This window comes from Spea bombifrons, chromosome 11 (assembly GCF_027358695.1).
Source record: "Spea bombifrons isolate aSpeBom1 chromosome 11, aSpeBom1.2.pri, whole genome shotgun sequence".
Classification (NCBI taxonomy): domain Eukaryota; kingdom Metazoa; phylum Chordata; class Amphibia; order Anura; family Pelobatidae; genus Spea; species Spea bombifrons.
The window spans coordinates 15,241,443-15,253,401 of NC_071097.1; the positions used below are offsets into that span (position 1 = coordinate 15,241,443).

The 11,959-nt window shown below is 38.5% G+C and overlaps 1 protein-coding gene across 1 annotated transcript; it reads right to left on the reverse strand.

The window, feature by feature from the left end:
* Positions 1 to 554: 554 nt before the first annotated feature.
* LOC128469375 (oocyte zinc finger protein XlCOF19-like) lies at positions 555 to 6,174 on the reverse strand. The gene is made up of 3 exons (XM_053451194.1): positions 5,962 to 6,174; positions 4,411 to 4,504; positions 555 to 2,261 (listed from the first exon to the last, which is right to left on the reverse strand). Exons 1-3 carry the CDS (start codon positions 5,977 to 5,979, stop codon positions 1,612 to 1,614), a joined length of 762 nt encoding a protein of 253 aa, XP_053307169.1. The 5' UTR covers positions 5,980 to 6,174; the 3' UTR covers positions 555 to 1,611.
* Between the last annotated feature and the right edge of the window lie 5,785 nt (positions 6,175 to 11,959).

Consider the following 11,959-nt stretch of genomic DNA (forward strand, 5'->3'; position numbering starts at 1 on the left):
CCAGATAATCAGCTAATGAGAAAAACAGAAAGAGAGGAGGAGAGATGATGAGAAGTGGTGCTGATAGGGAGAGATGTAGTGAAAGGGGGGTATGAAGGAATAGGAGAGGTAAAGAGAAAGATACAGGGGAGAGATAACGTGGAGGAGAAAAGTAGGGAGAAGGTAGAGGCGTTATAAGTGAGGAGAGATGGGGAGAAGAGTGGGGGAAACAAGAGATAATGAGCAAGAGAAGAGATTAAACGGGATGGGTGCAAGGTTTTTGGTGGCATCTCAGATGTAAACCGTGTACTGTTGCTGCCACTGCCCTTTTCTTTCTTAAGGAATGAGAAAAGCAAGGTTAAACAGAATGCAGATTATTCTTCAAATTGCTGCATTTACACCCCCCCCAAAGAATCATTATACACACACTTTACTAAAACTATATGTACCAAGCGGTGTTCGCATGCATGTATATGTGTATAAAGTATGTATGTATGTGTGTATACAATGTGCATGTATGCATGTGATTATATGCTTGTTTGTGTTTTGTGCAGTGTTGACACTTTGAGGTCTGCAACATTAAGGCCCAAAAACATTTGCCATCACTGACCTAGCGGCTACCTATTTTACTGGCTCTGTTGTAACAGTGCTACAAAACATGCTGGCTCTATATATAAATAAATGTGATGTACCCTATAAGAGAGAGGACGCATAAAGCTAAACCAGCAGTCAAATTATGAACATTACAAATAAAGCAAAAGTAAATGTGCATTTAATCAGTACATGATTCATATTGTTTATTGGTACATTATTTTTAAAACTGTAATTAGCACCGGTGAGCCCGTTGTAAGACTACGTTTTTTGCTTAAAAAAATTAAGAACCAATGCTCTTTGCGCAAAATAATAATAATGCTCATAAAAGGGAAATGCATAAAGTGCAATATGGTGACGTATATGTGAGCTAATGCGAGGTTTATTTAAAAAAACTGATCTGATAATTACTCCATTACATAACCGTCACATTTGGGGAGGTAAGAGATCTTGGAACAAGCCCATTATATAGTAGAACACTGACAGGCAGATCACCCAAGGGGTCAATTTGCCCCCATGGTTTTGCATCACTGCCTCCGAGTATCCAGGATGCTTTGTAGAAAACATTGTCGACATTCAGGAAACACAAACCGGTTAAGGCTCATTGGAGTGGTGTATGTGCGTCCCACAAATCTTCTGGTGGTTTATTTTCCCAATGTGAGGTCTTTTATGCAATGCAAGATGTCCACTCTGAGTAAAACCTTTAACATATCCAGAAAAACACCAATAGACTGGCTCCAGCATGCATTTCCATATGCTTAAAGAGTGAAGCCCTATAAAAACTTAACATCTGTCAAAATCTGAGCAATTTTTTTCTCCATTGTATGCAGTCTCTCATGCTCAGTAAGTTGTGAGCATGTGTCAAAACATTTCCTGAACTTGATCGATCAGCGACTCTGGTGGGCGACAGTTTGGCAGAATTTGGATTTGATGTTTCTTCCTTTACATAATTTTCATCCAGGAATATATCTGCTAAAGTTTCTCTTAGGTCAGAGCTTGAACCATTCCAAAAAGCTTAACAGCTGGAAACAAAACAGGACTTTAATATTGTGTGAGCCTTATATGAATGTTTCTATGTGCATTAAGGGCTGCGCCCGTAGTAAACGTTTTTCCACATTCACTGCATACATATGGTTTCTCTCCTGTGTGGTGCCTGTTATGGGAAATCAGCCCAGTTTTGCGTGGAAAACTCTGTCCACATTCCGAACAGACAAACGGTTTAACGCCTGTGTGACGCCTCTGGTGTTGAACTAGATGCGTGTTCCGTGTGAACTGTTTGCCGCACTCAGAACATTCATATGGTTTCTCTCCAGTGTGAAATCTTTTATGGATCGCTAGATGGCCACTCTGTGTAAATCTTTTATCACACTCAGAACACGCATATGGCTTGTCTCCAGTATGAATTCTCAGATGCTTACTGAGTGCAGATTGAGAAGGAAAACGTTTCTCACATTCAGAGCAAGCAAATTTTTTCTCCATTGTATGAAGCCGCTGATGCTTAACAAGCTTAGAGCGTGTGGCAAAAGTCTTCCCACACCAACATCTATTTTGTATCTCTGAATGATTGCAGACTTCTGTTTCAGCACAATGATTATCCAATGTGTCTTTCTTGTTTTTATCTTGATAATGCAGGGATAAATTACTGGAGGTTTCTTTTATGCCATCATAGGTTTGCCCAGTTGGTGATTTAGCTATTGAGGGGAGAGGAGGAAAAAACAAACAAACAAACAAAAAAAACAGTTTAGATGAGGCTCTTAAAGGGTAGAGTTAGGCATGAAATAGAGTTAGGCATGAAATAGAGTTAGGCATGACATTTTGTACAAAGAAATGTGTGTTAGCAAACACCTGATTTTATCTCCTTTTATTCCAATCAACTTCCTTGATGTGTAGATCGGGAGGCTGTAATTATTATCAGCCATGTGATATTTTAGTCCCTGCACAAACACAACACTGAACAGATTCTTTATAGTAGATTTGTTCTCGTACAAATGTGTTTTTGTGCCAAGTTTTGCCGTTTCGGACATTCGTCCAACTAACGAACAGAGCGCAACATTGGATGAAAGTAAAAAGAACAAATGCATGCAACACGAAGATTCTTTTGAGACTTGATGAACCTTAGTCTGTCATTTCTCACAGTGTCTAGTTTAAGAGGGTTTTTCTCAGTGCTTCTGCCAGCTGTGTATTCTTGTCCTAGTGCTGACAGCTGACCTCACAGTGCCAGGTTTCCCTGTTGTTTTTTTGACAATTTATTTTTTATTAATAATTCATCAATAAATAAAAAATAAAATTATACCAAACTGTAAATTAGCTGTTACTTAGCTTAGTGTTCCTGAGGGATTCTGTCAGGTAGAATACAAAATAAGATAGACTGGCAGTACTAAAATCAAATAGCCTAGTGAAAAAAAACCTTAGCTAGTAGAAAGAGGAGATCTCTCAGGTTAATAAATCAATCTTGCTCTTAGAGGTCTGTTTAAAAATGTAAAGCTAAATTAGCTGGTAATCCTAATTTAATTTTTGTTAAGATAACCTTTGATTGTAGCACTGGTGCTGCTTTGTGCTTTTCTAGTTTTCACAGGTTCTTTTTTTTTGTTTTGTTATGTTCAGCAAGCAGTAAAGATTACCTTACTGTTTTGCCTATTTTTTTAAATTCTTTTAAAAATGATTGACTATGTGATGATTACTGTACTAAGCAACGCTTCAAGGTAGCTGTAGAAGTACTAGTAACAAAAGAAAACTAGAAAGGAAATATATACTGAAAGCCTTAGCCTAGTTGTAGAAGAAAGACTGATAGATTAATCTTGCTCTTAGGCCCATTTAAAATCCAAATAGTACTGCTAGTAGTTAGTTTATCATAGTTAAACTTCAGTTAACTGAAGTGGCTTTAAAAACTAAAATAAATATTTTATACTGAAGCCATTTTAAATAACTTATTCTGAAAATAAAAATTAACTAATTAAGTAATATTTTTTGGTTAGCCTGCATCGCTGTTAGCACTGCACACGACAGCACAGTACAGCTGTGCATACCTTTTCAGCAGCACTGAAGGGAATCCTCTAAAATGTATTTGGTTGTTTTTTTTTCATTTTTTGTGTCAGATTCCTAATTAAATAAATGTAAGCAACTTCCCCTACTGTTAAAGAACATCACACAGTGCACACACACCTAAATAAAATTGCTAATGGATCCTCCTTTTGGTACTAGAAAATGGAGGGAGGGTCAGGCCGCATCCACCTCGACTACCACCAGCAGTTCAAACTTATAGGTTGAGCTTAAGGGTAGTAGCGGACTAGTTCATCTTTAATATTAAACAAATGTATTTTATTTAATTAAATATAATTTATATATATTTATATATGGGATGTCGAAGGGCGAATTTTGTCAAATACCAAGATATTTCCCCCCCTAAAATGAAGATGAAAACAAACTTTCTGCTGGCGCCCAAGTCTACATTATAGCAATGCTATCAAGTACCTTCTGCATTCAATGGGTGACTCTTTTGTCTTGTTCATCGGACAAAGATAACTATTTTACACACTATTAGATACACAGGTTTCCTGTGTTTTATACACTTCAAGATGTTTTGTGTTTGCATATTCTATGTCTATTTTATAGATCTACAACTTAGTTCTTTGCTTTGAAAAAACAGGGAAAAGATACAAGCTGAAAACACCATACCCACTTCCCTGTAACAAGGAATACTTCAAGTCTTTCTGCCGACAACTTCCAATCCCGTTGTGCTGATAGCAGTAGTTTAACTAGTAGTACTCCTTTAGGATACCTCCGTCCACAGCCATTTTGCAAGACTTATTTGTTGGGTGCTACTAAGTGTTTATTACCTACCCATGCTTGAAGATGGAGTTTCTTCCTCAGAATCACAACTCATGATTTCTTTTTCTTGCTCAATAAGAGGCGCACATTGGTGCTTTGCTGTATTCTGTAGAGAGAAGGATTAAGTTAGCTGAATTCCAGATATCCAGAAATAACATTATTTTCCTATGTGGAATGTACTCAACAGCTAATTCTCAGACAGGGCTAGTGGAAGGATTTTCGGCACCCTAGGCAAAACATAAACAGTAGCCAACTTACTGCTACTATTTTTGTGAACATGTTACTGAATATCACTAACATTTTTTTTTTAAAATACACCTTTTAAAAGCTGTGTCCTGTTAACACTCGCACTAAGAATAAATAAGGTGACTGTGTATTAAGGTAGTAATATACTTCCAATATACTTTGATGCCGGCTTCTGCTGTCAGGGGGGAGTCCAGGCTGCCCCTGCCACTGCAAGAAGGGCTGGACGTACCGGTACGTCCGTAGGGGATTCTTGGGATGTGTTTTTTGGACGTACTGGTACGTCCATAGGGGATTGAAGGTGTTAACAAGACACCATCTGGATATTATTACTTATTGTTTTATATAGCGCCATCAAATTCCGTAGCGCTGAGATGTATTTTAATAAAGATTCGACCATTGGGAGACCTTTTCTCCCTTCTAACTTTGCTATGCCTACTTTTATGTGCTCTCAGGAACAGCATGGAAGCAGAAAATTCTTACGTGAGAATTTCTTTACCTTGTTATTTTCTGGTAACACATTCTCCCCACAAAAAAAATGCATTCATTTTTGTGTTGGTCTTTTTTATTATACCGATTGTATAGGGTCCTAAAGTTTATACGTAATTAGTCCTACCCTTACCTGGACTGTCAGCAATATCTCCAACTTACTACTTGGAATGACACGGTGACGCATACCAAAGTTGTCCTAGCATAAGAAAGTGACAAAATGTAAAGGTCATGGAAGTGGGAGAATTGAGGAACATATCTTAACCCACTTAGGATGACATACAATTACACAGATTAATGTTAAGATGATCCTTAGGAGATAAAAGTAAAGACAGTAGGAGATCAGTTTGTCTCCTCATAGCCTCAGTAGCCTATTATTTTCCAATCAATGTGTGATGTTACATAAAATCATAATAAATAAAAAAAATATTTATATAAAAAATAAGACCCTATTTGTTCTGGAAAAACAATAATTTACTCTTAAAAAACAAACATGGCAAAATAAATAATTAAAATCATCCGATCTTAAAGGCATGAAGGGCCCTTAGTCCTGAAGGGGTTGACCACTGTATCTGATAAGGCACATTAGGGGAGATAGTAACCGATCCTAGAGGTTTTCTTTTCCCCGAATTCTCTGCAATCATTCCACGCACGTTAGCGCTCAACCTTGGAAATAAAAACGGCCGAAGTAGTTTCTTTGAAGTCCTAATTCTAATCGAAATAACCAATATTGAGGATATAAACAAAATGTTTACATATAAAAGCAAATCGTATTGCCTTTTGGACTAGATCCACTTAGTCAAAAAAAGGACACTACGGGAAAAATTATACCTTAAATATACCGGACATCTTCCGCCAGCAAAATTATGGCTAAAATCAATTCAATACAACCACATGGTACCAACATGCCGCCCAGCGCACGGTAACATGGACGCAAGAATACCTCAAGTAACTTTTGCGCTCTAACGCAGACCCAAAACTCGTAGGTATATATAAATAGTCACACACAACGCATCACGCCCCACTCGTGAAAATCGTTCGCCCCCACGCGAGCCCTTACCTTTCAGCAAACTTTGAGGTGAAGACGCATTCCAAGCCAAAAATATCACCAACCCGCATTGGTTGCCGCTAGTCACGTGATACTCAGAAACCTTATCCTTACAGTCTGGAGCTACGCTAATTATTTTCTAAACTGCTTTGCCTGCGTCATTTTTTACTCACACTCTTAAAGAGGTGTTGGGTTGGATCTAGAGGCATCCATTGTAGAGTACATATGTATAGATATGTATTACTTTCCCTTGAAACTATATGGGTTTTTTTTGCACAAGAGTGCTTACTTCAATTAGTTTAATTAGTGATGCTTCATTTACAAAAGGCATTAAATCACTGCATTGCGGGGGCACCCCACCTCCATGCCAGCGCAGTCCTGCTAAATGCCAGCCGCGGCACAGGAGAGCTGCTCGGTCCCCACTCAATGAGCTTGAGCAGCAGGATATGATGTCATCTCCTGGCGCACAGACGTGTGAGGACGACAAGGGAACAGAAGAACTCCCATCAGTGTGTGCATCCTAACAGTCTCTTGTTATTTAAAATGTCATTAGATCCATAACAAAGAACATTGCCATTGCATTTTTTTCATAACTGGTCAAAGGAGTTGCTGTTTTGGAGTTGCTGTTTTGGATTCAAATATGATTCCTTCCAGTATATAGGAAGTGTTAATACATCTACATAAGATTTTTTAAGTGTTAATGGTGTGTTAAGGATCCAGTGTTCTGGATAGTGTTCTTTTGAAAGTGATTAATGGTCCCGCCTGGGCTCCCAGCATAGCTGGTTCCGGGCTGCAGTGCCAAAGAATTCTTGCAGTAAAGCAATAACAAAAGTGGAATAAAATATTTTTTCTTACATCATTGAAATATAGTATTTCTGATGTGTGCGTTTACAACATAGTTGAACTATGACTGAAGAATGGTGCTCGGTGTCCTGAAAACGTGCATCAAATATTTTCTTGTGAGTCAGCTGTTAAATGAATATTTTTTAGCCCACTTATGTCACTGCTTTATTACAAAATAATTTTGACCCCTGTCTATTTTAAAGGCTATAACTGTCAGGGTTCCACCCTACCAGCCTGGACTATGTGATAATCATAACATTGTACCATTGCTAACAGCAATCACACTCCTATCATGCCCAGGTTTTAGCATGTACTGGTTGCCTGGGCATGATAGGAGTGTGATTGCTCTTAAGAATTTTATATATATATATTAATATTGTTATTGAATTTTGCTGTCCAATTTTGTGTTACTTACTTTTAAATAAAGTGTGGTTAACACACCAAAATTGCAAAAAAAAAATGCTAATAGCAATCACACTCCTGTCATGCCAGGCAGCCAGTACATGCTGGTGCCTGGGCATGATAGAAGTGAGATTACAGCCTCCCTATGCAATGCTACCCCCCCTCCACTTACATATCCATGCTATTACACACACACTCATTCACAAACATTAATTCACTCATTCATATACTCATACTCATGTAATGTCTAGCATAGTATATAGTGATGGGAGTTATGATGTACTTTAGAGCATAACTCCCATGATTATATAATGAACAAGACACTGGCAATGGTACAGGCTACAGCATAACACCCATCACTATCACACATTTACTAATCCACATTTACTAATCCACTCTCACTCTCATTGAATGTTTTCCTTTCCTCTGTCACTGTCACTTTTCCCGCTACAGCTCCTTTTCCTCCTTCTCTTCGTTCTTCCTCTTGGCTTCTTCTGTGGCCTTCCGGTGCAGTGAGCGCGGAGGCGGTGGGACCTCCCGCTCCCTTGGTTGACTTTATGCCGGTTAGAGGGAGATATTTGATCTCCCCAACCGAGCCTGCTCCTTTAGTGGCGGACATTACTGTCCATCTCTGGAGGGGTTCCGGTACGCTACTGTTCCCCCGATAAAGGTTTAACCATATTTCCTAAATATTAGAGACTCTGAGGACTGTGGAGCGCTGATATTGATTTGGGATTTGTCCTGTACTTTGCCAACACAGATTATGTTTTGCAATAATTTATTGTACATTATAACTTTTCCCTGTCTCCCCATGTTTTCTGAAACCCCCAGAAGTATATTTTCTCATCACTTGCTAATTGGATTATGTCTGGCATACTGCCAGGATGCATCCAGGGAATGACAAGCTTTTGTTTCAGTTAATCTGTTTAACCCCATGGTGCACCAAGATGGTTCACTAAGATGTTTAAATCAGTCTTTCCCCATCCCTCCCCCATTGTATTCCACTATGTTGAAAATTAATTTATGTCTGCAATAAAAACCCTGTGTGTGACTCTGAATAAACAGTTCTTGTACTCCACATTGCATTAAGCTTCGGCTAGTGATTTGGTTGACTGGAGAGTTGGTGCTTTGGAGTGGGCCCGTATACAGTTCTTGTAAGGAATCAGCTATTGACTGAGGTCTGGGCACAGGGCGTCCCCTCACAAAAGCTGTCAAGTTTGAAACTTGATTCTCTTTCTTGAACGTCCTTTTCCAATATTCCAGCAAATATCTGGGTAATTGAAATCTTCTGTTATTAAAGCCAGACCAAGATGTGCGGCTTCACATTGTGGGATCATGTAATCAATCACAGCTTCCCTAAACCATGCTCAAGGTGTCTTTTAATGTCATATATGTAATTTGGTTACCTTACTTTAAAGGAACAGTCTTTTTTTAACTTAAGAAAAATGTTTCATCTGTCTGTTATTCTCAGGCCCTGTAACTCAGAAACTGAGTTGTGAGATTATTCAAATAGGTTACAATAATAAAAGCAGAAACAACCTCTTTTTTCAGATGCTAGATGGCAGAGTCCACAAAAATATATAGCTACAATAACTGTAATGCCACAAGTTGAACACAAGATGACGCTTGTAGATTTCAAATAAAAAAGTGGCAACATGAATATTTACCACTCAAACAGATCAGAAAATATTTTTCTAGCATTATTATTATTATATAAACATACTTTATATCTTTATCATACTAGCAATTCTCTTCATCTTATGATGTTCAAGATTATTCCTTCACATAAAGTTAATTTTACCATTTTGTCCCTATTCCTGGGAGCAGATGGTTCTGAGGTGCTATTTCTTGGTTCTTGTAAGGACCGCAAGGGAGCAGAATCACTGGTGGGCAACAAAGGTAGGAGGGTGAGGGGGCTAGGTGTGTTTGTGCGTAAGTATGTTAGTGTGAAGGAGTGTGCTAGTGTGCATGCTACTGTGTGTGTAAATATGTTATTGTGCATGTCTGTGTAAGTATATTACTGTCTATAAGTATGTATGTGCATGTTAAATATGTTACTGTGTGTGTAAGTATGTCAGTATTGTGTGTGTTAATATGTTTATTTAATTATGTTAGTGTCCGTGTAAGTATGTTAGAGTGTATACAAGTATGTGTGTAACATGCTTGGGGGCCACCACCAAAAATCTTGCAGGGAACCCCAGCACTTTGTTAGGCCACTAATGGTGTGAGAAGACGTGAAAGGACAATGGGACAGGAAACTCGATTGTATCATATTTTGCCATTGATGTAATAGTCTGTTGCTTTAAACCCAAACTCATAACGATGTGGTTTTATCTTTTCTTTTCAGTGTAACTAATAACACACAAATGATTTTATAATTCTTGTCCATATTGAATACATCATTAAGCAGCATCTGTTGTTATGAGCAATGTCTCACAAAAAGGAAATCTCAGAAGATCTACAATCAAGAATTGTAGGGCTGCAACAACTAATCGATAAAATTGATAATAATCGATAATGAAAATCGTTGCCAACTAATTTCATTATCGATTAGTTGAATCGATTTTAATCGATTATAAAACAAGGGTTTTTTCAGAGCAAATGCTCTGAAAAATACTCCTTGTTTTATAACCCGTTTCAGTGACTCACAGCAATTGCCGATTGGCCCTGCCCTTTTTTCTCCCAGTCCCTCCCTGCAGTTACTGCCGATTGGCCCCGCCCACTTCCTTATAGCATCCACACGGCTCTAACTGTGAGTATAAAAATAATATTTGGGCTGCTGAAAGTTAGGGGAAGTGTTGGTTATTTTAGGGGCAGTTATGGTTAATGGGGTGTTTAGGGTTAATTTAGGGGCAGTTATGGTTAATGGGGTGTTTAGGTTAAATGTAGGGGCAGTTATGGTTGATGGGGTGGATCCCGAATCTTGTGAGCTAAAGTGTTTTGGAGGTCTAGACACACATCCACTTGGTGCCCTGGTAAGGGCAGGTGAGCTGGACACAGCAGTACCCAAAACTTCATCTTTTCTTGATGGTTCTTGGGGAGCACCAAAGCAGAGGTCAGGAGTGGCAGCCACAGTAGGATTGAAGACATAAGATGAAAGATAGAAGCTGTAAGAGGAGAAAGGTAACAGATGGAGAGAAAGATAGGTAATATATGGGGAGAAAGGAGGAAATGAGGAAAAAGGTCAAGTATGTTTATGGGAAGCGTCCATGTGTATTTATGTGTGTGTATAGGCAAACACATGTAAGGTATTTAGGAGCTAACAGACCCAGTTAGCTCCAACAAGGAAAACGGTTATTTCTCCACCAACCAGATCTATGACATTATTTACAGTGGACAACTAAATCCACTTTCATCCTAGAACGGCTGGTGCCCAAAACCTAGAAGCAAGTATTGGCATTCCTGGGTACCACTGCATATGATACAATCTTTGTCCTTAACTATAGGGACTTCACCAAGAAATTTCTACTGTGTAATGCAACCTGGTGTGAGCTAGCCCAGCTTAAAGATGTTCTGGGAAGCTCCATAGTACTTGCCACCGCTGATTTCATTAAACTTTTTTTTTGGTCCATACAGATGCCTCTATGTATGGACTGGGTGTGGTACTGTGCCAAGTAAATGACCAGGGTGAAGAACATCCGGTGGCATACCAGAGACACAAACTCCTGGACCAGCAAGTAGAACGTGCACCATCTTCTGGCTATTTTTTATTTATTTATTTTTTAATTTGGAATTTGGATGACCTATTGTATACTGGTATGGCATTATGTCCAAGCCTGTCACCCTTTTTTTTGCCTCACAAGCTTTTAATTATGATGTGTCTTTTGTTATATATATTATACCTCAAAACATTTGAAATAGCCAAACTAGGACTAGGTGAATGTATGACCTATTAGTAAAGTATGATAATGGGACTGTAATTTAGAACAAGGACATGTTATATAGAAGTTATATTTTCATGTGACACAAAAATATTAACCCCCCAAATATGAGACTCAAGGATAAGAAAGATGTTTTTTTTATTTTTATTTTCTATTTTAAGAATTGTCTGACAGAGGGATGCTAGGAGGCCTATATATACTGTATATGATACATTTATACAATAGGGTCCAAAAGCCTGAGTTCACTACCACAATCTGCTTTTAGTTCAGCATTTCTGAAAAATGAATTGGTTTGACAAATAAAAGTAAAAAAGATTATTGTTAGTACATAATGAAAAAATCTCAATATCTTACTTGACCGTCATTTGCCTTACTGAGTGCTGTAACAATGTCTAACATTTATTCTTCATGTTTGTGATGACTTTTTGAAAACGTCATTATTCAAGCACTCCTTTAGGGAATCCCAAGACTGTCTCCTTTTCTGTCCTGTGTCTATGCCTATGATCCTCCTATCTCCATTAGCTCTGTTGCATGAGAGTGACGAGCCTTGTCTTGCACGTCACTTAGCTCTTTTTCCCAGACTGACCTGAGTGATTCCTTATCTCCATATCTGGGAAACCCAGTGACTCCGGTTGAAGTGCTGCTTCTCCGGGTC

Bases quoted from the DNA above. Each gene is read 5' to 3' on its own strand.
- LOC128469375 (XM_053451194.1), bottom strand. The intron at 2,262-4,410 runs GTAGGTAATAAA...TCCCCTCAATAG, and splicing joins AACTCCATCTTCAAGCATGG to CTAAATCACCAACTGGGCAA.